Raw genomic sequence first — 21,742 nt, 5'->3', positions numbered from 1 at the left:
AGTGGGATTAAAATGCTGCATGAAAGGGTATCAGTGGTAAGATTCACTAATGACATTGTGGTAAGGTCAAGAAGAATTACGGATCTGTCGAATGGAATGAACAGCGTAATGAGTAGGACAGACCGGAGTTATCTGACAGTAGGGGCTAGACCGAATGCAGCTTCTCTTTCTAAGCAGCTTCTGTTTCCTGCCACCGTGCAATTATAGCTATGTGACCGTGCTAGTGGGGAGTGTGTACCATCCACCGTAGCTTTAGTCTGCTTGGAAGCGTCGTGAGGGAGGGACCCACGTTTCATCTTTTTTCCGACTGGTGCGTAGATACTTACGTCGTCAGCTATTTTGTTATGGTGGAATTCTAAGTAGAATTAAGGAGCTACAGGTGGCGCTTTTGAGTGAGGGGTTAACTATGGTTGCACGCGATCATTAATGATTTTGGTGTTTGGGTTTGTTGTCCATTTTGTTTTTCATATCGGTATGGCCGTTGCTGGCAAAGTTAGGTATGGGTCAATTGGAATACCTGTGATAACTTGCCTCACATCTATGCCGTCTAAAGCCTCCATTACTACTCGTCAAAAACTAAACAATTTCTGTACAATATGAATAAATACCATCCAACACAGAAGTAGCAATTAAACCAGCCTAGAAAGAGAACCTTTGCTGCTATTCTAACAGGTATTCCCATCAAGTATAGTCAAAAAGGGTGCCATAACTAAGGTGCAGAACTCGAAGAAAATAAATCTTCAAGAAACTTTCGACTTGAAAATTCCGTTACTGATTCTGATAACGGCGTGTCAGATATTAGCTATGTTCGAAATGAAGAAAGCGTGGCCTTCTTCAATGATAGAGGCAACAGAACCCCTCCATGGAATAGAGCTTTCATCCTCGTCCTCTTGCCTAGATGACGGTGAGGATTTTCTTTCATTCGACAGTCCCCATGAATCCTTGACAACTTGAAAAACATTCCAAAATCACATAGAAAAATACCCGCAACGAATCCATCTCAATCCCAAGGACCTCCTGATTACCAGTCCCCTGGGAATATTGTCGAAACAGATGGCAACGAGGTTCGTGTGTCCATCTTGGACAAATAGAGTTAGAAACCTGAAATTGACAGACGAAAATGATTCCAGTTGGCATGACCATTAAGGATTATGCGGAAATTGACCACCCCTGCTCAAATAAACGAGCGACCAACTTCAACATATGCAGTTGATATAAAATATTGAATTAATTTTAACTGAATAACTACTTGTAGCCATAATAATAAGGAGAATTTATTTTTGCTGATGCATTCATTATTTTCTTCGCACTGAAATTTATACTGTTGTTTATACAATTAAGCAGAAAATTTTTCAAGTGTTATTTCTTCACAAGGTATTACATTTTTTGAACAATTTATTCTTTGAAAAGAAAGTTATCTCAGGTTCAGATGAAATAAAATGTGTTCTAAGAATTCCTACACTTATCAGCTAAAGCTAATTCGCCCCTAATGTATATCAACTGAGGACACACCTGCGGTTACTTGGCATTTTTGCAACCTTTTAGGTAACGTCCTTCTGTGGTTACGTAGACTCGTATTTTATTTATGGTCCAAACATGGTTTTATAGACAAAGAGCTAAGCTAACGGCCGCATTCATCAGAAACTCTCGAAGTATTGCACAAAACAATCGAAAACTCAAAAACCAAAACTTATGACAAGTTACCCAGATCTCCCCTACAGGATACGGGTTAAGGTTAAAACTAAGAATGACGGACGTAATGACAAGAAGCAGAAATGGGAATAACGATAAACGTAACATCAAAGTTGTTGATGACGAAGTAAAAGAATTCTGTTACCCTAGAAACAAAATAGTCCATGACAGACGAAGCAAGGAGTAAATAAGAAACTGATTTGCGCATTCAAAAGGGGCACTCCTGTACAAGAGAAGCTTACTAGTATCAAACATGGGCCTTATTTTCAGGAAGAAATTTCTGACAACGTACAGAATTATGTGATAGTGAATCAAGGACTGAGGGGAAACTGAAACAGAAAAGAACGGAAGCATTTCAGATGTTGTCCTACAGAAGAATGTTGAACACTAGGTGGACTCGTAAGGAAAGGAATGACAAGGTTCTCGGCAGAAATGGCTAGGAAAGTAATATATGGCATACACTGAAAAGGAAAAGGGACAGAATGATATCAGATGTGTTGAAACGTCAGAAAATACTTCCCTGTAGAAGAAGGCGGAGATTGTAACGCATAAAAAAATATTTGATGACATAGTTGCAAGTCCTACTATGAGATGAAAAGGTTAGCAGAGGATGGGAATTCGTGTCAGGCTGCAGAAGGCTCTGAGCACTATGGGACTTAACATCTATGGTCGTCAGTCCCCTAGAACTTAGAACTACTTAAACCTAACTAACCTAAGGACATCACACAACACCCAGTCATCACGAGGCAGAGAAAATCCCTGACCCCGCCGGGAATCGAACCAATGCAGAAGATGGATGACTCAAAAAAAAAGAAAAATGTTCTGCTGGAAAATGTGAATACGGAACCTTAGCGTTACTACCTCAGTCATCCTCTTGACTGGTCTCTTTGAAACGTGCATCGCAAAGGAAAAGATAAATTTCTTCGCACTAGAAATTAAGAGAAAGGAAAATAGAAAAATTTAGAAGTACATGCTGCATCAATTCCATTCCACGCACTGGCCGTGCAAACAACGGCCGAACTTTTTCCAGCCGCACATTCCGGACACATTGTGACAACTGCTTCCATCCGTGCGTGTCGGTGCACTCTTTGTAATGTACGCCTGCTGGACCATCCATTTATTTCGTGTGCGATGTAAAATTTTGTTCAAACAACGGATTGTCGGCCAGTTATTACTCTGTAGAGTAAACAGTGACAGCGGTGCTGCGATTACATTGGTCGCGCGCGCTAGCAACCTCAGAGGAGCGGCGAGTTTTTACGGACCGCTTGCTCGCCGCCCGGTAACTCGACAGTACATATTTGCCGCGGCGGGCTTATGACGTAGGTCGGCTGCCACAGAGCCTTCCGCCGCGCACCGCGGCAAACACGCGGCCACCCAGAAAGCCGAGAGTCGGCGGGGATTACCAGAATACGTGTCAAAGGGACACGCCGGAGCGGTACTCATCACCCGCACGCGGCTCAAGCGCTCCTGTGCAAATGGAGATCAGAAACGGTGCGAGCAAGAATCCAGTGTTGAGCGTTGCACACCTTAAAAGTAAAGGCGCAGCCGTTACGCCAGTGCTACATCCTCGAGACCCACGGCAAAGACAGGCCGTGGAGCGTACGTCACAGCACATGGCGTTAGAGGTATTACAAGTGCCAGCAGTCGTCGCGGGAGGCAGGCGAGGAAATACTTCAGAAAAATTTAGCAATTCTTAACTTCCTTGCAAGTTCTCAATAGCTCACGACAAAGTTAAGAGCTTTATTGGGCACCTTTTCATTAAGTACTGGTTTCCCATGGGCCTTGCCAGGAGCCGAGCCATCACTAAGTTTGGCGGACAAGCTGATTAGCTGACTAAGGCCCGTACATCCCAGTATCCCCTTACGTTCTTTCTTCCCCCTGTAGTTCCGCAAGTGTCGTGAGTCTGAGAATGATGGTGGCACTGTGATCGTTTCCTACTCACCACCCCGTTATTTCGTAGTGAATCGTTTGGGGGTGTAATGAAAGTTATGACTTAGTACACATCTAGAGTGCACGACAAGTTGGCGAGTTCAACTCCAGTATATTGAGCTCGCTGATGATCTCTAATCTCAAGCCGTTCTGACACCTGAAGCTGCCCTTCACTAGCGCTCACCTGCAAAGAATCGACGTTCCTTAAGTCCATGTAATGCGGATGCTCTTTCGCCATAAGCCAGCTCGATGTAGGTAAAGAAGGTGGCAGACGTCGGTTGACTTGTAGAACATTAGGGAAATGTAATTAGTCTGTAAATGAGATGGCTTACATAACACTTGTGCCACCCATCTTATAATAATGCCCATGTGCTTGTTATCCGCAGCATATAGGACTAACAGGGGATATTGAAAGTGCACAATGAACAAATGGCCACAGGACTGTTTGTTCTGGCGTAACCACAAGCGCCGGAACGAAGATGCGGATGACTATAGAAGGCGGTGAGGAAACGTCGGCCAATGTTGTGCGGAATTATATGGATCATAATCGATAAGCCAGTTCATGCACAAAATCCTGCACCCGCAATACAGTAGCAGTGATGGACGGCTGTAGAGGCAGCATGGCACAGTATTTCTGCAGGGGACTTGCAACGACTTGTTGAGTCCATGTTCAAATGGCTCTAAGCACTATGGGACTTGACATCTGAGATCATCAGTCCCCTAGAACTTAAAACTACTTAAACCTAACTAACCTAAGGACATCACACACATCCATGTCCGAGGCAGGATACGAACCTGCGATCGTAGCAGCCGCGTTTCCGGACTGAAGCGTCTACAACCGCTCGGTCACAGCAGCCGGCTGTTGAGTCAAGGCCACGTCAACTTTGTGCACAACGCCGGACAAAAGTAGGTCCGCCACAATATTAGGAGATATGCCATGCAACCTCAATGCAAGTTATGATACGTTATCTATCTTGTACTTAAGGTTTCCAGAGCCTGGTGTGAGATTTCGCCTGATGTCATGCAGCCCACATAACATAACTGTCAAACGTTTCCTTCTTCATGACACTGTCGGCCGCACTCTGAAGGGGCAATTATGATGCTCCTGCAGCATTTTGGATGAGAAGTGTTTGATCACCCACAATAAAACCCGTAATTTGCTCATACTGAGTTTCATCTCTGCTCACATGAACCGCTAGCGATGAAGACAACGTTGTGGCACAGACAGCAAGGTGTAGGCCAGCGGATAGAATTGCAAGGAAGCACAGGCGGCTTTCTTTTATGACGACAATATTGGAAAGTTGGTGCAACGCTACGAGAAATTTCTAAATCGGAACGGCGACTATGCAGAGAACAGGTGGAAGATGTAGCTAACTGCTGCAAATAAAACACTTATTGTTTCCACAGTGATTTCCATTTTGCGACTGATCGAGCCTCACTTCGCGAATGGGCCTCGTAATAATAATAAACGTAAGGAGTGGTCACTCCTTGGTAGCATCCAGGGACGAAAGCCTTTGTAACCAGGAGCTAACGAGCTGTCTGGCCGGTAATTCGCGTTGCAGCGTTATAGTCTGCGAGACGGAACAAAAGCAAAACAAACAAGGAAAAAAGGAAGGCATGGGCGGTAGGGCGCCGTAACTCAGGGGTCGCAGCGGCCCTTTTAAATGCCTTAATGCTGGTTTATGGCGGCGGACAGCGCGGGGTCGGCCCGGTGTCTGGCCGGTGGACGACGTGCGCGTCCGCGAACCGCGAGCCAGAGCCGCAGCAGTGAGCTGCCCCTGGCCGCGTCGCTACCAGCACAGCGGACAGCCGCTGCAAATCCGCAGAGTTAGCCCTGTGTGCGCCGCGGATTGGGCCGAATTACCGCCGCCCTAACAAAAGGTTTTATTGCAGCTGCCGGGGCGAGCCAACACTTGTCAGACTTAAGGGCTCCCGGCCCCGCACGTATAAACTCTTCCGTTTGCGCCGCGCACAGTTACTTTCGCGCGAGGACCTAAGTTTGGGAGCAGGGCGGAAGTCGCGTATCCCGCTAACGCTGATACTGTGTAGGCTTGTTTCATGTGTACAGTACCAACACTCATCCACTTTTCTATCATAATTTTTTTTTAGCATTGAGTCACATTGATTGCCAGAGGTACGCTTTTCAAGGTCAGATAGATATCGTCTCTATCATGATATACGAACAGCTGCAGAGGCGAGGTGCATGAGATGTCTATCGAGACTGAGACACTTCGATGACAAATATTTAAAAAAAAACCAATAGGCGGCAAGTTGGGTGAATTTAAATCAAAATAACTAATACCCTACTGGCCATTAAAATTGCTACACCAAGAAGAAATGCAGATAATAAGCGGGTATTCATTGGACAGATATATTTCACTAGAACTGACATGTGATTACATTTTCACGCAACTTGGGTGCATAGATCCTGAGAAATCAGTACCCACAACAACCACCTCTAGCCGTAATAACGGCCTTGATACGCCTGGGCATTCAGTCAAACAGAGCTTGGATGGCTTGTTCTAGTACAGCTGCCCATGCAGCTTCAACACGATACCACAGTTCATCAAGAGTAGTGACAGGCGTATTGTGACGAGCCAGTTGCTCGGCCATCATTGACCAGACGTTTTCAGTTTGTGAGAGATCTGGAGAATGTGCTGGCCATGGCAGCAGTCGAACATTTTCTCTATCCAGAAAGGCCCGTACAGGACATGCAACATGCGCTCGTGCATTATCCTACTGAAATGTAGGGTTTCGCAGGGATCGAATGAAGGGTAGAGCCACGGGTCATAACACATCTGAAATGTAACGTCCACTGTTCAAATTGCCGTCAATGCGAACAAGAGGTGACCGAGACGTGTACCCAATGGCACCCCATACTATCACGCCGGGTGATACGCCAGTATGGCGATGACGAATACACGCTTCCAAAGTGCGTTCACCGCGATGTCGCCAAACCCGGATTTGACCATCATAGTGCTGTAAACAGAACCTGGATTCATCTGAAAAAACGACGTTTTGCCAATCGTGCACCCAGGTTCGTCGTTGAGTACACCATCGAATGCACTTCTGTCTGTGATGCAGCGTCAAGGGTAACCGCAGCCATGGCCTCCGGGCTGATAGTCCATGCTGCTGCAAACGTCGTCGAGCTATTCGTGCAGATGGTTGTTGTCTTACAAACGTCCCCATCTGTTGACTCAGCGCTCGAGACGTGGCTGCACGATCCGTTACAGCATTGCGGATAAGATGCCTGTCATCTAGACTGCTGGTGATACGAGGCCGTTGGTATCCAACACGGTGTTCCGTATTACGCACCTGAACCCCCCGATTCCATATTCTGCTAACAGTCATTGGATCTCGACCAACGCGAGCAGCAATGTCGCAATACGATAAACCGCAATCACGATATGCTACAATCCGACCTTTATCAAAGTCGGAAACGTGATGGTACACATTTCTCCTCCTTACACGAGGCATCAGAACAACGTTTCACCAGGCATCGCCGGTCAACTGCTGTTTGTGTATGAGAAATCGGTTGGAAACTTTCCTTATGTCCGCACGTTGTAGGTTTCGCCACCGGCGCGAACCTTGTGTGAATGCTCTGAAAAGCTAATCATTTGCATATCACAGCATCTTCTTCCTGTCGTTTAAATTCCGCGTCTGTAGCACGTCATCTCATGGTGTAGCCAGTAGTGGCCAGTAGTGGCCAGTAGTGTAATTAACACAACGAAATCATAAGCTGGCCTGTCTAGAAACTGCAGTCATACTTGCATGTCATATTTTTAATATTTTTGATAAAATAATCCTGTTAAAAACGTAGTGTGATGAATAAGAGTTATGTAACGAACGTCGACACTAATAGACGAGCGCTGACGGTCAATAGTTTGTACTGGTAAAGCAGTCTGTTATAGTTTTCAGCCTGAAAGATTCTGCCTTTGTGATAAGCCAGAAATAGTCTGCTGTAGCCATAAATCACAGACGACCCGCCGTTGCGGACGTGTCGCTTAGAATTCATTAATTGTAATGGATTTTTACTGCTATAAGTGCCTTGACACTGGTTAGTGCGACTAGGTTTGTCGTTAGCTGCATTCTGAAGCCGGAGACGTTACCAAGCTCTCTTAAAATCTCATTCCAGTATTTTGTTAATATTTTCCACATGTGATGCCCTACAGATTGTAATTGTTTTCCATAAAACACGACTTCTAGTTCATTGGAAACAACCAGTTTCAGCCATACAACAGACCATACTTAGGTATAAAATGAAGACGATCGTAATTGGACACAATCATCACAAACAGTTTTATATATTTCGCCACGTAAACTCCATTGTATAGCTACATGAATATTATGTTATAGTTGACAAATTATAGTTTGAGCGGACGAAGTGATCTGCTGTAGTTTTCAATCTAAACGCGCCTGCGGTAGTGTTCAACCAGAAGCACTCTGACGTAGCCACAAATCACAAGACGACTGAACAGTATTATGTGATGCTTGAAATTCATCAGTTGTTGTGAATCTTTTAGTATTATAAGTGCTTCAGACAGTGCTTACAGGCCGGCCAGTGTGGCCGAGCGGTTCTAGGCGCTACAGTCTGGAACCGCGCGGCCGCTACGGTCGCAGGTTCGAATCCTGCCTCGGGTATGCATGTTTGTGATGTACTTAGTTAGGTTAAAGTAGTTCTAAATCCTAGGGGACTGATCACCTCAGCAGTTAAGTCCCATAGTGCTCAGAGCCATTTGAACCATTTCTGAGCTGCTTGCAGTAACTATGTATGCCAATAGCTGCACTCTGAAGCTGGAGACATGATTTAGTTCGCTGAGAAACAGATTTTATCACTGTATTAATATTTTCAACATGTGATTATTTACAGAGTCTAAATATTTTGCGTAGATCAAGATTTGCAGAACACGTGTTCGCAGCTTTATTAAAGGCCACCACTTCCAGCCATATAACAAAGGATACTTCGGTATGCAGTTCAAAAATGGTTCAAATGGCTGTGAGCATTATGGGACTTAACTTCTCAGGTCATCAGTCCCTTAGAACTTAGAACTACTTAAACCTAACTAACCTAAGGACATCACACACTTCCATGCCCGAGGCAGGATTCGAACCTGCGACCGTAGCGGTCGCGCGGCTCCAGACTGTAGCGCCTAGAACCGCTCGGCTGTAGTTGGCACAGGAACATGGTCTGCTATAGGCTTCAGTCTGAAAACTTCTGCTGTCGTGTTAAGCCAGGAGTCAGCTGTAGCCATACTCGTAAGTCGCAGATAACATTGTGGTATATGTGTTCCTTGAAATTTCTTCAACTGTAATGAATCTTTTGGTGTTAGAAGTGCCTCGCACCCTGCTTAGGATGACAAGAAATGCCATTAGCTGCATTCTGAAGCCGAGGACACTGCTTAATTCACTAAGTTCGCTAAAAATTGATTTCAGTATTGTTTTATTATTTTTATGGCATGCTGCAAACACGTTAAACTACAGTGTTAAATTATAATTCACAAGACGAATAGAATACAACACAATAAATTAAGAAAAAGCAAGAAATTAAAATATACAATTTCTATGAATGTAATAGAAAAGACTGCAAGGAAAAGCAAAGGAAGGTATAATGTCAAATTTATTTGGTACAGGTTTTTGGAGATGGGTGGGACTGGGTTTTCAAGTCTGTGACTTGTTGGCTAGATCATGTCAGATTTACGAGTGCAGGTATTATCATTGTTTAGAACTAGATAAAAGCTTTTACCTAAATGCTTATTTACCTCAAATGCTAGAAAATTGTTAATTTCCGATCGAAGCAAGTGATTTTGTGAACACCATTGTCTCCTTATAAACCTGTGTTACGCTTCCTGCTAAAAGAGGTGCCTCTTGTACAAACTGAAATCTTACAGGTGGCAAATTTATTGGATCATTTTCCTAAATATGAGACAGTAAACAAGCTGATTTTAGTTATGGTTAATACTGCAGGTGGGACATAAATGCAGGGCATGATCTTCTTCTCCGCTTCTTGTTCTGCATGTGCAAACATTTTCTGACATTTGTATCGCTGTGAGACCGAGCACCGGACGAAACACATGATGTTGTGAACAAAATGGCATTGAAGTCTCTGTTGTACTTTTTCTGTAAATTTTGGAACAATGTGTGCTTGTACTGCTATCTGCTTTAAGAACTGTATATTACCAGGGGTGAACTGCATGTATTTTTGTAGCGAATTTAGATTTTTTTATACTTTATTTTACGAGTATTTGGTGTTCATCCATGCGCCCAGTGCCATATTAAATTTTAACTCCACCTGATGAATATTTATATTAGTCATCTTTTTTGGTGCCTGCTCTTATTTTTCGAGTCCTTTCACATTCTATGTCTCAGTCTTTGATGTAAGTTTCCGTTAGTCAAGCAGGGAGCGAATTATTTACCTACTGAGAGTATTCAGATCAACAGCAAGAAAGGGTTGATTCTGGGGAGTAGACAGTTCGAAATTTAGCACACACTTCGAATCGTAACAATGTCGCTGACTTGGCTAGGCAAAGAGCACATATTAAATGGTTCAGATTGGAGTGCCGGCTATCTGTCAATAATAAAATTTTATCGGGCTACTGCAGTCTCCTTAATGCTTTATGGAGCAGCGTTTTTGATCCTGACGTAAAAACTAGAGCGAAGAAGCCAGATGGCAGAAATTAGATTCCTATGTTCGACTCTGGGAGGCACAATAGCTGATCGCATCCGAGATTGGGATGTAGGACTCCAGTGAATGGAAACATTATACTGGAAAAAAGGAATATACCAAATAAAATGTCTACGGACTGCCGTTAATAGATATTCAAAAATAATCCATTAATTTAAATCCATCGACAATCTTCTTAGAATTGCAATATTTTTACATCTTTAAGGACGAAACAGACTGGACAAGGCTAATCCTTGACTTTGATGATAGTGAAGTTCACATTCTTAGTTATTTTTAGGTTATTAAAATCAGAAAAGTTCCACAAGAGCCCGCCGTTCTAGTTTATTGTTTCCACCAAGTGAAGTCTCTTAAAAGTCGACCTTTCTTGTTTATGTTCTCTACTACTGCACCCAGCATGCTACATATAAGGTTACATCCTACTCTTGCAGCTAGATTTCCCAGCAGAGTTACTTGGTAAATTTGATTGTACCTTTTCATTGCTGCTTTTAAGCGTTGCCTAAAATGATATGGATTCGTCATGTTTTTCTTTCTTTGGTGCATACCTGGCAATTAGGTTTAAATGCTGACTGTCTGTTTTGAGTGTTACTCTTCTAACCATTCCACTAACGTACTTGGAATGCTGAATGCTCTTTTCACAACATCTCAGTGTGAATACAGATACGTTTAACGCACTCTGCCATTTCCATCTTATTCACTGCACAGCATTGCTTAGTTTCCCCATCTTCTTGTTTTGCGTGGTTTCTGAGAGAGCAGCTCAGTTTGTCATCTCTTGGCTGAAAACATTAGAGATTTTCTCTTCACTAAAAGTGTCAGTGTTTACACTAGGTTGCTAATCTAATTTTACCTGTTACTTACTTTCTCTTCTGCTTTATCTTTACTTCACCTTGGTGAATCCAAACGCATTTCCGAGCCAAAGATGGAAATTGAAAATATCAGTCGTTCTATGGGAGTTGTTATTTTTAAAACATTTGTCTTTGGACTGGTTTTATTATGTGCCCCATATTTTCGTTTCCTAATGTAACTAAATACCTATGCCATAGCTACATTGTTTTACCGCCTTTTATGAAGTTCGTATGCAGAATGGTTCACCATTGTAATGCATCTATAATTTTAGTGCTGTTAACTACACATCGTAAAATCTAACAGTACTGTTGTATTTGCATCAGCGTAGTGCCGTTTCAGCATTACATAAAAAGAAGAAAATGGCTGTAGCTCCCCAGCGACGCTAATTATTATATTAAGTACTTCTTATAAAACTACTATTTAGTTTCCCTCCAGCAACCTGAGTGTGTTTTCTCACAGACATCCAGACGCTGGCTGGCACAAAACAACGATGTTGCGAAGTGCACATTTTCACTGGCTGCGTTTTTAGCGAGTGTGTGCATCTAACTGAATTCTGCGGGTGAGCCTTGTTCAGGGATAAATAAGGCCGTAGTAGCCGGTCGCGTACTGAAAGAAAAGCGTACAAAAAGAAAATGTAACCGCGGCGACTGCAGCAGCGGCAAAGAGTTGGTGCTAAATGGAAGTGACTAAGTGAGTTAGTGAGCCAGGAAGCCGGCGTCTCGTAATCCACTTAGCATCACGCCGTTTGTCTGGTCACCGGCCGTCGCTGCATTCCTCGTCCTGGCCACCTCCAACAGTGTAGGCAAGCCCGCAACGCACAGACAGGCCCGGTATTTGCCGGGCGGGTAGCGATGTAGACAGCAGGAATGTCAATCAATACGATAGTGTTATAGGCCGCTGTAGCAGTACTTCTGATATACTTTATTTATTTGTGTATTGCTGTTAACAAATAAACTTGCAATCTCGTTACCTACAGCAGTTTATATAATACAGCCTGCAGTTGTACAGTTAGTAAAGCATGCATTCATACAGTCATCCGTCGATGTTAAATAAACATTATAACTTCAAACAAAATATCAGCGTTACGTCATTTGGAGTAGCTGTTCTCTTTTATGTAGGCCTTCCGATCTCGCATTCATGGAGCAACTAGCGCCTCGGCACTCAAAGTCCATACTCAAATATTCAAGAAAACTTAGTACAGTTTCTCGCTAATACTATACACAGTGTTACTGCATTCAGAGAACTTACTAAATTACTCTACCCAATTTTATATTTCCAAATCTACTCTAAATATCTGCAACAACAGATTGTTTTCTTTGTATGAGCAATATTGTTAACATTTGGTAACCGGATCCCATCCTCCTTAGGAAAGTATTTGTGTATCCATCCGTCTTTGCCTGCTGAAGGGATTATGTTCAAGTGTCACAAAGTTTTTCAGGTTTCTGTAGAGTGTATCTGACGAGGGACTTCGGTAATTACCTTCTTGGATGTGAGAAACCATCTGAAAACCACATCCTTCTTGGCCAGCTCCGCAAGCCTCGTTAATCCACAAGGCGGATTCGATCCATGGCTTGGTCTCCTCCCAATGTATCGGTAGCGTGTACTTTAGTGCTCTCGGTTATCCGGACCGTTAGACTAGACCTACTGGTCTGCAGCTTTTAGTATTTTGTGTGCCTGTTTTATGATAAGGTACGATAATTACAACGTTGTTCCATGTTTGCGGCATTTTATCTCCCTGTATACAATCAGTACGGAATCTTACTACTTCCATTTGCATTACATTTCTCCCTTACAGCATCAAAGCATTCTTAACTGAACTTGATGGACCCGTTTTAGAGACCAGCACAAAGACAAAACAACAAATATCCATTAAATCCTCATAATTTGTTTTTCCTATAATTTATGTAGACGACCTGATTAGAGAATGGCTGTATAAAATTAACGAAGGAACTTGTATTGCACCAGATGTTACGCTTAAGGCGATGCTGTTTCAAATGGTTCAAATGGCTCCGAGCACTATGGGACTTAACTTCTGAGGTCATCAGCCCCCTAGAACTTAGAAATACTTAAACCTAACTAACCTAAGGGAATCACAAACATCCATGCCCAAGGCAGGACTCGAACCTGCGACCGTTTCGGGCGCGCGGTTCCAGACTGAAGCGCCTAGAACCGCTCGGCCACAGCGGCCGGCGATGCTATTTCCTGATCAATGGAATACTGTAAGTAAAACTGAAGATGAACTGCAAGTGCACACATTAAGTAAGTTTTACATCACCCAAGTTCCCACAACCCCTGAGGATAGATGTTGACTGTCGATATTGTATCACAGCCATAGTCCCTTTGACTGTTCGGAGATGTCACTAAACCCGCGCAAAGATGTAAACATGAGCAGCGCCTGTTAGTCGGAGGGGGTCCGACAGCCGATCAGTTCCAGTCATTCCAGCAGGAAGCAGGTATACGGCTCGAGTTGTCTGTAGTTTAACCATACCTAGGCGGTCAATACCGCGGTTCGATTGCGTCCTCATTGTTACTTTGTGCCGGGAAGGGCTCACAATAAGGGAAGTGTCCAGGAATCTCGGAGTGAAGCAAAATGATGTTGTTCGGACGTGGAGGAGATACAGAGAGACAAGAACTGGCGATTACATGCCTCGCTCAGGCCTCAGAGGAACCCAGACAGAGCCGCCATGTTGAATGATGCTCTTCGTACTGCCACATGACGTCGTGTTATAACTCAAACTGTGCACAATAGGCTGCATGATGCGCAACTTCGCTCTCGACGTCCATGTCGAGGTCCAATTTTGCAACCACGACACAACGCAGTGCGGTACACATGGGCCCAGCAATATGGCGAATGGACAGCCCAGGATAGGCACCACATTCTCTTCGCCGATGAGCGTCGCATATACCTTCACCCAGACAATCGTTGGACACGTGTTTGGAGACAACCCGGTCAGGCTGAACGTCTTAGACACACTGTCCAACGAATGCAGCAAGCTGGACGTTCCCTCTTGTTTAAGGGAGGCATTATGTGAGGCTACGTACGCCGCTGGTGGTCATGAAAGGCGCCGTAACGGCTGTACGATACGTGAATGCCGTCCTCTGACCGATAGTGCAACCATATCGTCAACATATTGGCGAGGCGTTCGTCTTCATGGACGACAATTCGCGCTCCCATCGTGCACATCTTGTGAATGACTTCCTCCAGGATAACTAGAGTGGCCAGCATGTTCTCCAGACACGAACCCTATCAGACATCCTAGGATAGATAGAAAAGGGCTCGACGTGACCCACCAACCGCTCTGAGGAATCAACGCCGAATCGCCGTTGAGGAGTTATACAATCTGGACCAACAGTGCGTTGATGAACTTGTGTATAGTAAGCCACGACGAATACAGGCATGCACCAGTGCAAGAGGACGTGCTACTGGGTATTAGAACTACCAGTGTGTACAGAAAAATGGACCACCACGTGTGAAGGTCTCACTGTATGGTGGTACAACATGCAATGTGTGGTTTTCATGAGCAATAAAAAGGGCGGATGTGATGTTTGTGTTGATCTCTATTCCAATTTTCTGTACAGGTTCCGGAACTCTCGGAACCAAGGTCATGCAAAAATTCTTTGATGTGTGTACGTCAGTTCGAAATATGTAAAGGATTTCAAAAACACATTCCAGCAAAACGGCAATGCCATACAAAATACAAAAGTCCAAAATCTGAAATAAGAAAGCAAACACGAATGAAGTTCTATGAAATAATGGTTGCGCCCGCTTTTTACTGCGGATCTAAAACTTAGATATTGACAAAAGCTGGTAAAACCAGTGAACAGTAAACGGATGTACCATTTCAGATAACAATACATATTAAAAAAGAGGAAAAAAAAACAGGAATAAATTCTTTGGGAGGAAAAAAATTGTATGCAGTATAAATGATTGGAGACATTATGCTTACTGAATGTCGGATCCCAACAAGAGGGTTGTACTATACAACTTAGGGAATAGATATCCAGGAAGTCTAGTTAAACAATGGTGAGATATGTTTTGAAGGCGAAACATGCAAAAGTGCGTAAGCCACAAATGGCAGAAAAAGACGATCTACATCTACATACATTCACCGCAAGCCACCATATGGTGTATGTCGGAGGCATGTACTATTGCTAGTCGATTAACAAATCTAGCACCACGCCTCTGAATTTGTTCGATGACTTCCTTTAATCCGACTTGGAGACAATCCCAATCATTCGAGCAATCATATGCTCAAACTATAATCGCTGTCAAACATTCACGAATCGTGTCGCACTGCGTCTTCAGCGTATGTACATCCCAAATCGAACTTCACACCAGGAGCAACTACATAACTCACTGGTTCATAGCCTTTATATTGCCACAGTAATTTTTATTCTCATATGAGAGCTTGTAAAAAAATCTGTTATTTTCATAATTTAGTAAATTTCCGCCTGAAGACAGAAATTTAATTCTTTAATCACACTGTGTTCTATCAGTTAGTTTATAACTTAAATGCTTTGATTTATCTTTTAAGTACAGCAATGCACGAGCTGTTCAAAGAATTCTTTGATAACGGCCAAATATACTTCATATTGTCGTGTCTTAATCAACATTGTGACTACTCTATTTATTTATTTATGTCTTTAAAGGAATTAGTCAATTTCACATAATTTCTTCGATAAACTCTATAATCACGAAAACAAGACTTTTCCACAACATCGGACAGCATTATCTGCAATTGAAACAATCGATGTGTTTTAAAATATGTTTTGCTTAGACGTCATCACGCAGATAACACGCACAAACTGTGCGGCGAACTGTACAAATGCCCACCTGTAGCTTTTCCGGGGACTGCCTGGAGGGAGCTAATTTTCGTAATTAATTTGATATTTAATTTGCTAATTATGCCATCCCGCGGAAATAACCGCAAACTTTTTCTTCAGTTTAATTTTTCCCTCTGTTGTGCCAGAGTGAGTTATAGAGAAGCAACAAAAGTTCGTATTTTGCACAAATTCCTTACTTTTAATTAAACTGCCGAGGGCAGTGGAGTATGTTACAAAAATTCGTTATGATAATTAGTTTTTCGTTGCCATCATGGAGACAGTCATTTATGAGCTTAAAGGTTTTTTTGACAGGTGGGACAAAATTCAGCCAACGGGATCTAATGCAGAACGACACACATAACGTGAACCCATGGACACAGCCATTTTTATTTCATGTCCATTTTCCCGAATCGTATACGTTCCAATAATCACGACAAAAATGGCTGTAAGACACCCTCTTATTACCAATAAATGAAAAGGTAAAATAAATGCGAATGTAGCCGATGGCATTAAGGAAAGGACAAATACATTCCAATAACGCATTTTTATGATCATTGTTGGTGAAGTGGTACCATTTCAGTGTAATCATCCTTAAGTCGGCATTTTGAAGATTGTAGTAATACTGCATGATATATGGTTCAAACGATTTTCCCAAATTATGCTGTCTGGAGAAGAACACTGAAGCTATTTAGCAGAAATATGTGAGGTATTAGCCACTAAAAATCGTGGTTACCTCGTTATATGAATGTAATGCTGGAGCTCAATGTTATTGTGTGTTCTACACATTGACACTGCAGCTGTTTCACATGTGTGCTTACGGAAATTACATTCGAAGGAATTTATTGATTAACTGTCAAGCTGTACAACAACCACCAACCTGGCAAAACGCAATCCATTCAGATATGAAACACAAGTCCAACTCAAATACCAAAATGGTGTCGAATGACGAATTACAGTGTTTGAAGCGAAATTGTCTCTGCCTGCTTTTATTGTTACGTTAGCAGAGCTGTAGTAGCTCTTCGACAGATCTCAGCAGTAAATAAGCAAAACATTATTTGCGTGAATGTCAGTAGTATTTTCCGTGGAAAGAGACCTAATTTTTTTTGTTACCGCATACAAATAATGTAATTGATCACAGTATAAACCATTCGGGCACTATTTGGAACGAGAGAAATATGAGAAATATTACAGACTGGGAGCAAATCAAAAAACTCCACAGTGTCCAGTTTTGGGGCCAATTGTGTTTGGAAATAGCACTTGACGCAACATACGCCAAGCTTGGTTACTACTTTCCTATAAAAGTCTTAATTAATCCTCTTAGAGAGAAAGTGGCAGAAGAAATTATCAATAATGTTTTTCAATAAACTATTAGCTGTAGCATTAAGAATGGACTCTTGGATGATTAAGAGAAGAAAAACCACAGTTTGTACAAATGGGTAATAAAACAAGAACCAGAACAATAACAAGAACCAGAATCATTACATAGCCAAAATATTCCAAATTATCCGGTGTACACAGTGATGAGACTAGAATTATTTCACCAAGGAACTCAATCCACTAAACTCAGTATATTTTGCTCTTTGTATAAGTGTTAATTTTGGAAACAAACGTGTCAACACATCAAAATATTTTGTATACTTCTTCTCAGAATCCTAAGGCTTAATTTTGTGTTCTATCTAACGAGATTCATCATAAATTATTCATCGCAGTCTGACAAGAAGTCTGATATTCACAGTCACTGTGCAAGAAGAAGAAAAATGTTTACTGCTTGTTAATAAATCTTTTTCCGATGTTACATAATTTTTTAAAGAAAGATGGGTGGAACAACCCATAAACAGCCAGTGATTGTAAGAACTTTGAAGGTTCACCTACTCCAAGAATATATAATCAAATTATTATACCGAAGGAGACTAAATGAGAAATGTCAAACGAAATCAGTAGGCAATAACATAGATGGACAATGGAATACTATGAAAGAAATTATAACGTACAAAGCAGCTGAAGCATTAGGAATTAGGAAAAAGTAATATTCTAAAAGGAAGTTAAAGATTTGTCATTCGCAATAATGCGAATTACAGAGAGGAAATCCGCTTTGGTAAAGAAATAAATATGAAATAATTGAATGGGGAAGTTTGGAGCGATATGTGAGCGAAATAGGACGTGATATTCATGGAAGATAAAACTAAGCATACAGTATCATGTAGTACATGAATAAACAAGATCGAGATACCTCACAATTAAATATAATATCTGTAAAAGAATGATTAAATTACTTATAATGTCTGTTAATTTATAATGAAGAAGAATCGCAAAGAAACACCGATACCAACTACTCTGCAGATCTAGAAGAGCTAAAAAATGTGATCAAAGAAACAAAAAATAAATTGTCGCATGGCACATCATGTAAACACGAATTTAATTAATATGTATATGATAAATTGAAGCATAGACTCTTCAATCTTATGAACGTTGGCTGGCTGAGCGGAGATGTACCAGATGAATGGAATGCAGCAATGGTGTGTCCCATTTATAAGAAAGGCTATGAATCACAAAGTGCAAATTACTGAAGCATAAGTCTACCAAATTCCTGCTATAAACTGTACGCTAAAATTATAAACAAGAGATTAGTATCAATAGCGGAAGCACCTATGTTAGAGGTGCATGCAACATTCTTTTAGAAGAGGTAAATCATGATCTCACTATCTTTTCACTTTGGTACACGTAATCGAGAAAAGAAAGGAGTTTAGATTGCAACTTCCTACGCTTTTATCGAGCATCGCAAGTCATTTCGTAAGGTAAAGCTGAAAATACTATGGCAAATCACTTACGAATTTGGAGTTCCAGCTCATTTCATTATGGCAACTGAGATAACAAAATAAGGCTCTATACTGTGAATGGGATAGAATCCGCCGATATCAATCTAGGAGTCAGACAAGGCTGCCCAGTACCCACGCCCTTAACGTTTATGTTGACGATTTCTTTCGTAAATGACAGACATTATTAAATAATACCGTAAGAAGCGATAATTTTAAACTTATGTCGATGCTGTTTGTTGATGATCAGATTGTATCAGGATGATCAAGAATTTCAGTGCAAAGATTGGATCAAATTGCTCCTAATTTCGGAATTAGAATATCAACACATAAAACGAAAGTGATGGAATTTTAAGAACTGGAACCGCAACAGCCGAAATTCTAATAGATGGACAAATAATTCTAAAAGTAAGAGAGTTTAAATATTTGGATGGAATTTAAATTATTAAAAGTTAGATGAAGTAGAGGTAATTTACCCCAATTCAGTTATTTCTGTGGGACTGTACAATGTACATTAAAACATGAAATACAGAAGGAAACATTAATTAAATTCTACAAAATGATGCCATTACCTTCGCTGCTGTATGGTAGCGAATCTTGAACAATAACAAATGATCAATTACAGCAGATCAAATCGGTGGGGGGGGGGGGGGGGGGGGAGGAGAAGAGGACATGAAGTTCCTCCACTTTGTAGCGGTATATTCATTGTTGTACCTCAAAATAATTACTAACATTTGACGTGCGGCTGGTCCCGGCGGAGGTTCGAGTCCTCCCTCGGGCATGGGTGTGTGTGTTTGTCCTTAGGATAATTTAGGTTAAGTAGTGTGTAAGCTTAGGGACTGATGACCTTAGCAGTTAAGTCCATTAAGATTTCACACACACACTAACATTTGACAAGAACTAAACGTTGAACCTATTACAAATGTAACTGAAAAATACTGATTGAACTGGAAAGAATATGTACAACGCAGAGAATAACCAAAGCGGCGATGCAATATAACCCAGCCGGCAAGAGGAATGTTGGTCGTTCCTTAAACAGATGGCGTGAACAATAATGAGGCGGAACAGACTGAAACGCCTAGTCCTGGATGATGTTGACGAGTCGATACGGAATTTGATATGCTTTATTCGTTGCGACATCACGATGATGAAGAGAAATAATGATCTGGGGAATGTAGATTTAACTGTCGCCAGTCTCAGTTTTTGATTGCTAATGTACATCATTTAATCACCGATTTCAGTCTGTGATGACCATCTCCAGATCCGTTTCATGACGGAAAAATATAGATACAAATATATGTACAATGTAAACCAAGTAGGATAACGTTATACCATACAGTGCTGCCACACGTCTACAGGTGTTAAACATAGGACAGCTGAACATATATAAATAGCAAATTCACTCTGATGGACAACTTCTTCTACAGTTTTTTGCGGGTCATCACATAGATAGTATTGGTTTTATGATAGCATAATACAACTAGTGCTGATTATACAGGTGTGGTGGGTATACATGCAGATATCTGTATATGTGGTGCTTTTATACGTACACACATCAGTGTGTTGGTCGTTTTCCTTCCATATCGAACTGTCTTTTCACGAAGGTCACAAATTTTACCAAGTGATGTTTTCTCCGCAGACGTCACTGTACCACTGCGGAATTGAAGTGGTGGGGACAGGTTGTGAGTTACACTTGGGTAGATCAGTTGGTAGGCCACTTGTCAGTGATAGGCAGTTCCATACAGTTTTAATCTGCCAGGAAGTTTCATCTCATCTGGAACTCCCTTCTTTCTATATATACGTGTGTGTGTGTGTGTGTGTGTGTGTGTGTGTGTGTGTGTGTGTGTGTGCGTACGTATATCTACACACATATATACATGTCAGCTAAATATGCAAGACATTGGCTTCACACCCTTATCTCCTCTCTCCACTCCGTCCATCTTCTCCTTCCCCTTCGTTCTGTCCAACTCTTCTCCCCCCTCTCTGACTCTCAGTTTATTGTTGTTGCAAATTCAGATACTGTAGAGTCTACTAATCATAACCTGATAAGTCATAAATACAACTTTTCTCTTTTCCATGAAAAGTTTTTAATTAAAGTTATGTGTGTATACAATTTTTGTTTGAATGTATGCACCCTATGTGCATCTGAATAATTATTAAAGCATCGTCTAAAAATTGTCAGTATATTGGGCAATATCTTTCAGAGACGTTTTCATCTTTGTATATCAAATATGTATTTATACAATAATCTACTACAAAAATATAGCTTTTGCCATTTGAAATGCCCATTAGAGTATCGAGTAAAATGTGGAGTAAATCGATCAAGTACTTCTTGAGATTTTAAGTAACATTTCCCCTTTCCATATTAAATATATACTTATATTTAATATACATTAAAGGTATATGGACTCTGTCTTTCTAGAAGTTCATTAGAGCATTGTAAGGAAAATCTAACATAAATTGGCCAAGAACTTCTTGAGGTTATTGGTAACAATGTCTACCTTTTGTATTATTACGTATACATTAAGATCTGTGTTAGGTAATACACAGCTCTAACAGCATATTTTATTAGAGACAATTCATTTCGGTTTAGGATCAGACCATCATTGGGTCCAAAAACCATCTCAACTATGCCTTTGTGCCAATTACGGAAATGCATAGCTGAGTTAGTGTTTGGACACAATAATGGTCTGATACTAGATTTAAATCGATCGTCTTTAACAAAATATACCGTTACAGCAATGTATTACATAACATAGTTCTTAATATTCATTAAAGCCATACAGCAATACCTCCATAAAATATATATATGTACATATTAAATAAAACATGTAGCTTGTGTCTGTCTGAATGTTCATTTAAATATCGGTTATAGTTTTCTGTAAATCAGTCAGTAACTGTACGAGATTTTTGGTTGCAATATTTCATAGCTACATATTACACACACACACACACACAC

The 21,742-nt window shown here is 41.3% G+C and overlaps 1 protein-coding gene across 1 annotated transcript in view; it reads right to left on the bottom strand.

Moving 5' to 3' along the window:
* Nucleotides 1-5,301: 5,301 nt before the first annotated feature.
* The window catches only part of LOC124613334 (twist-related protein 1-like), a 118,700-nt gene continuing 102,259 nt past the window's right edge, over nt 5,302-21,742 (bottom strand). Inside the window, exon 2 of the mRNA XM_047142030.1 lies at nt 5,302-5,433. Coding sequence (XP_046997986.1) covers nt 5,302-5,433 — 132 coding nt within the window. The remainder of the gene's footprint in view (nt 5,434-21,742) is intronic.

This window comes from Schistocerca americana, chromosome 4 (genome assembly GCF_021461395.2).
Source record: "Schistocerca americana isolate TAMUIC-IGC-003095 chromosome 4, iqSchAmer2.1, whole genome shotgun sequence".
Classification (NCBI taxonomy): domain Eukaryota; kingdom Metazoa; phylum Arthropoda; class Insecta; order Orthoptera; family Acrididae; genus Schistocerca; species Schistocerca americana.
This window is presented reverse-complemented; position numbering and strand designations above follow the sequence as displayed.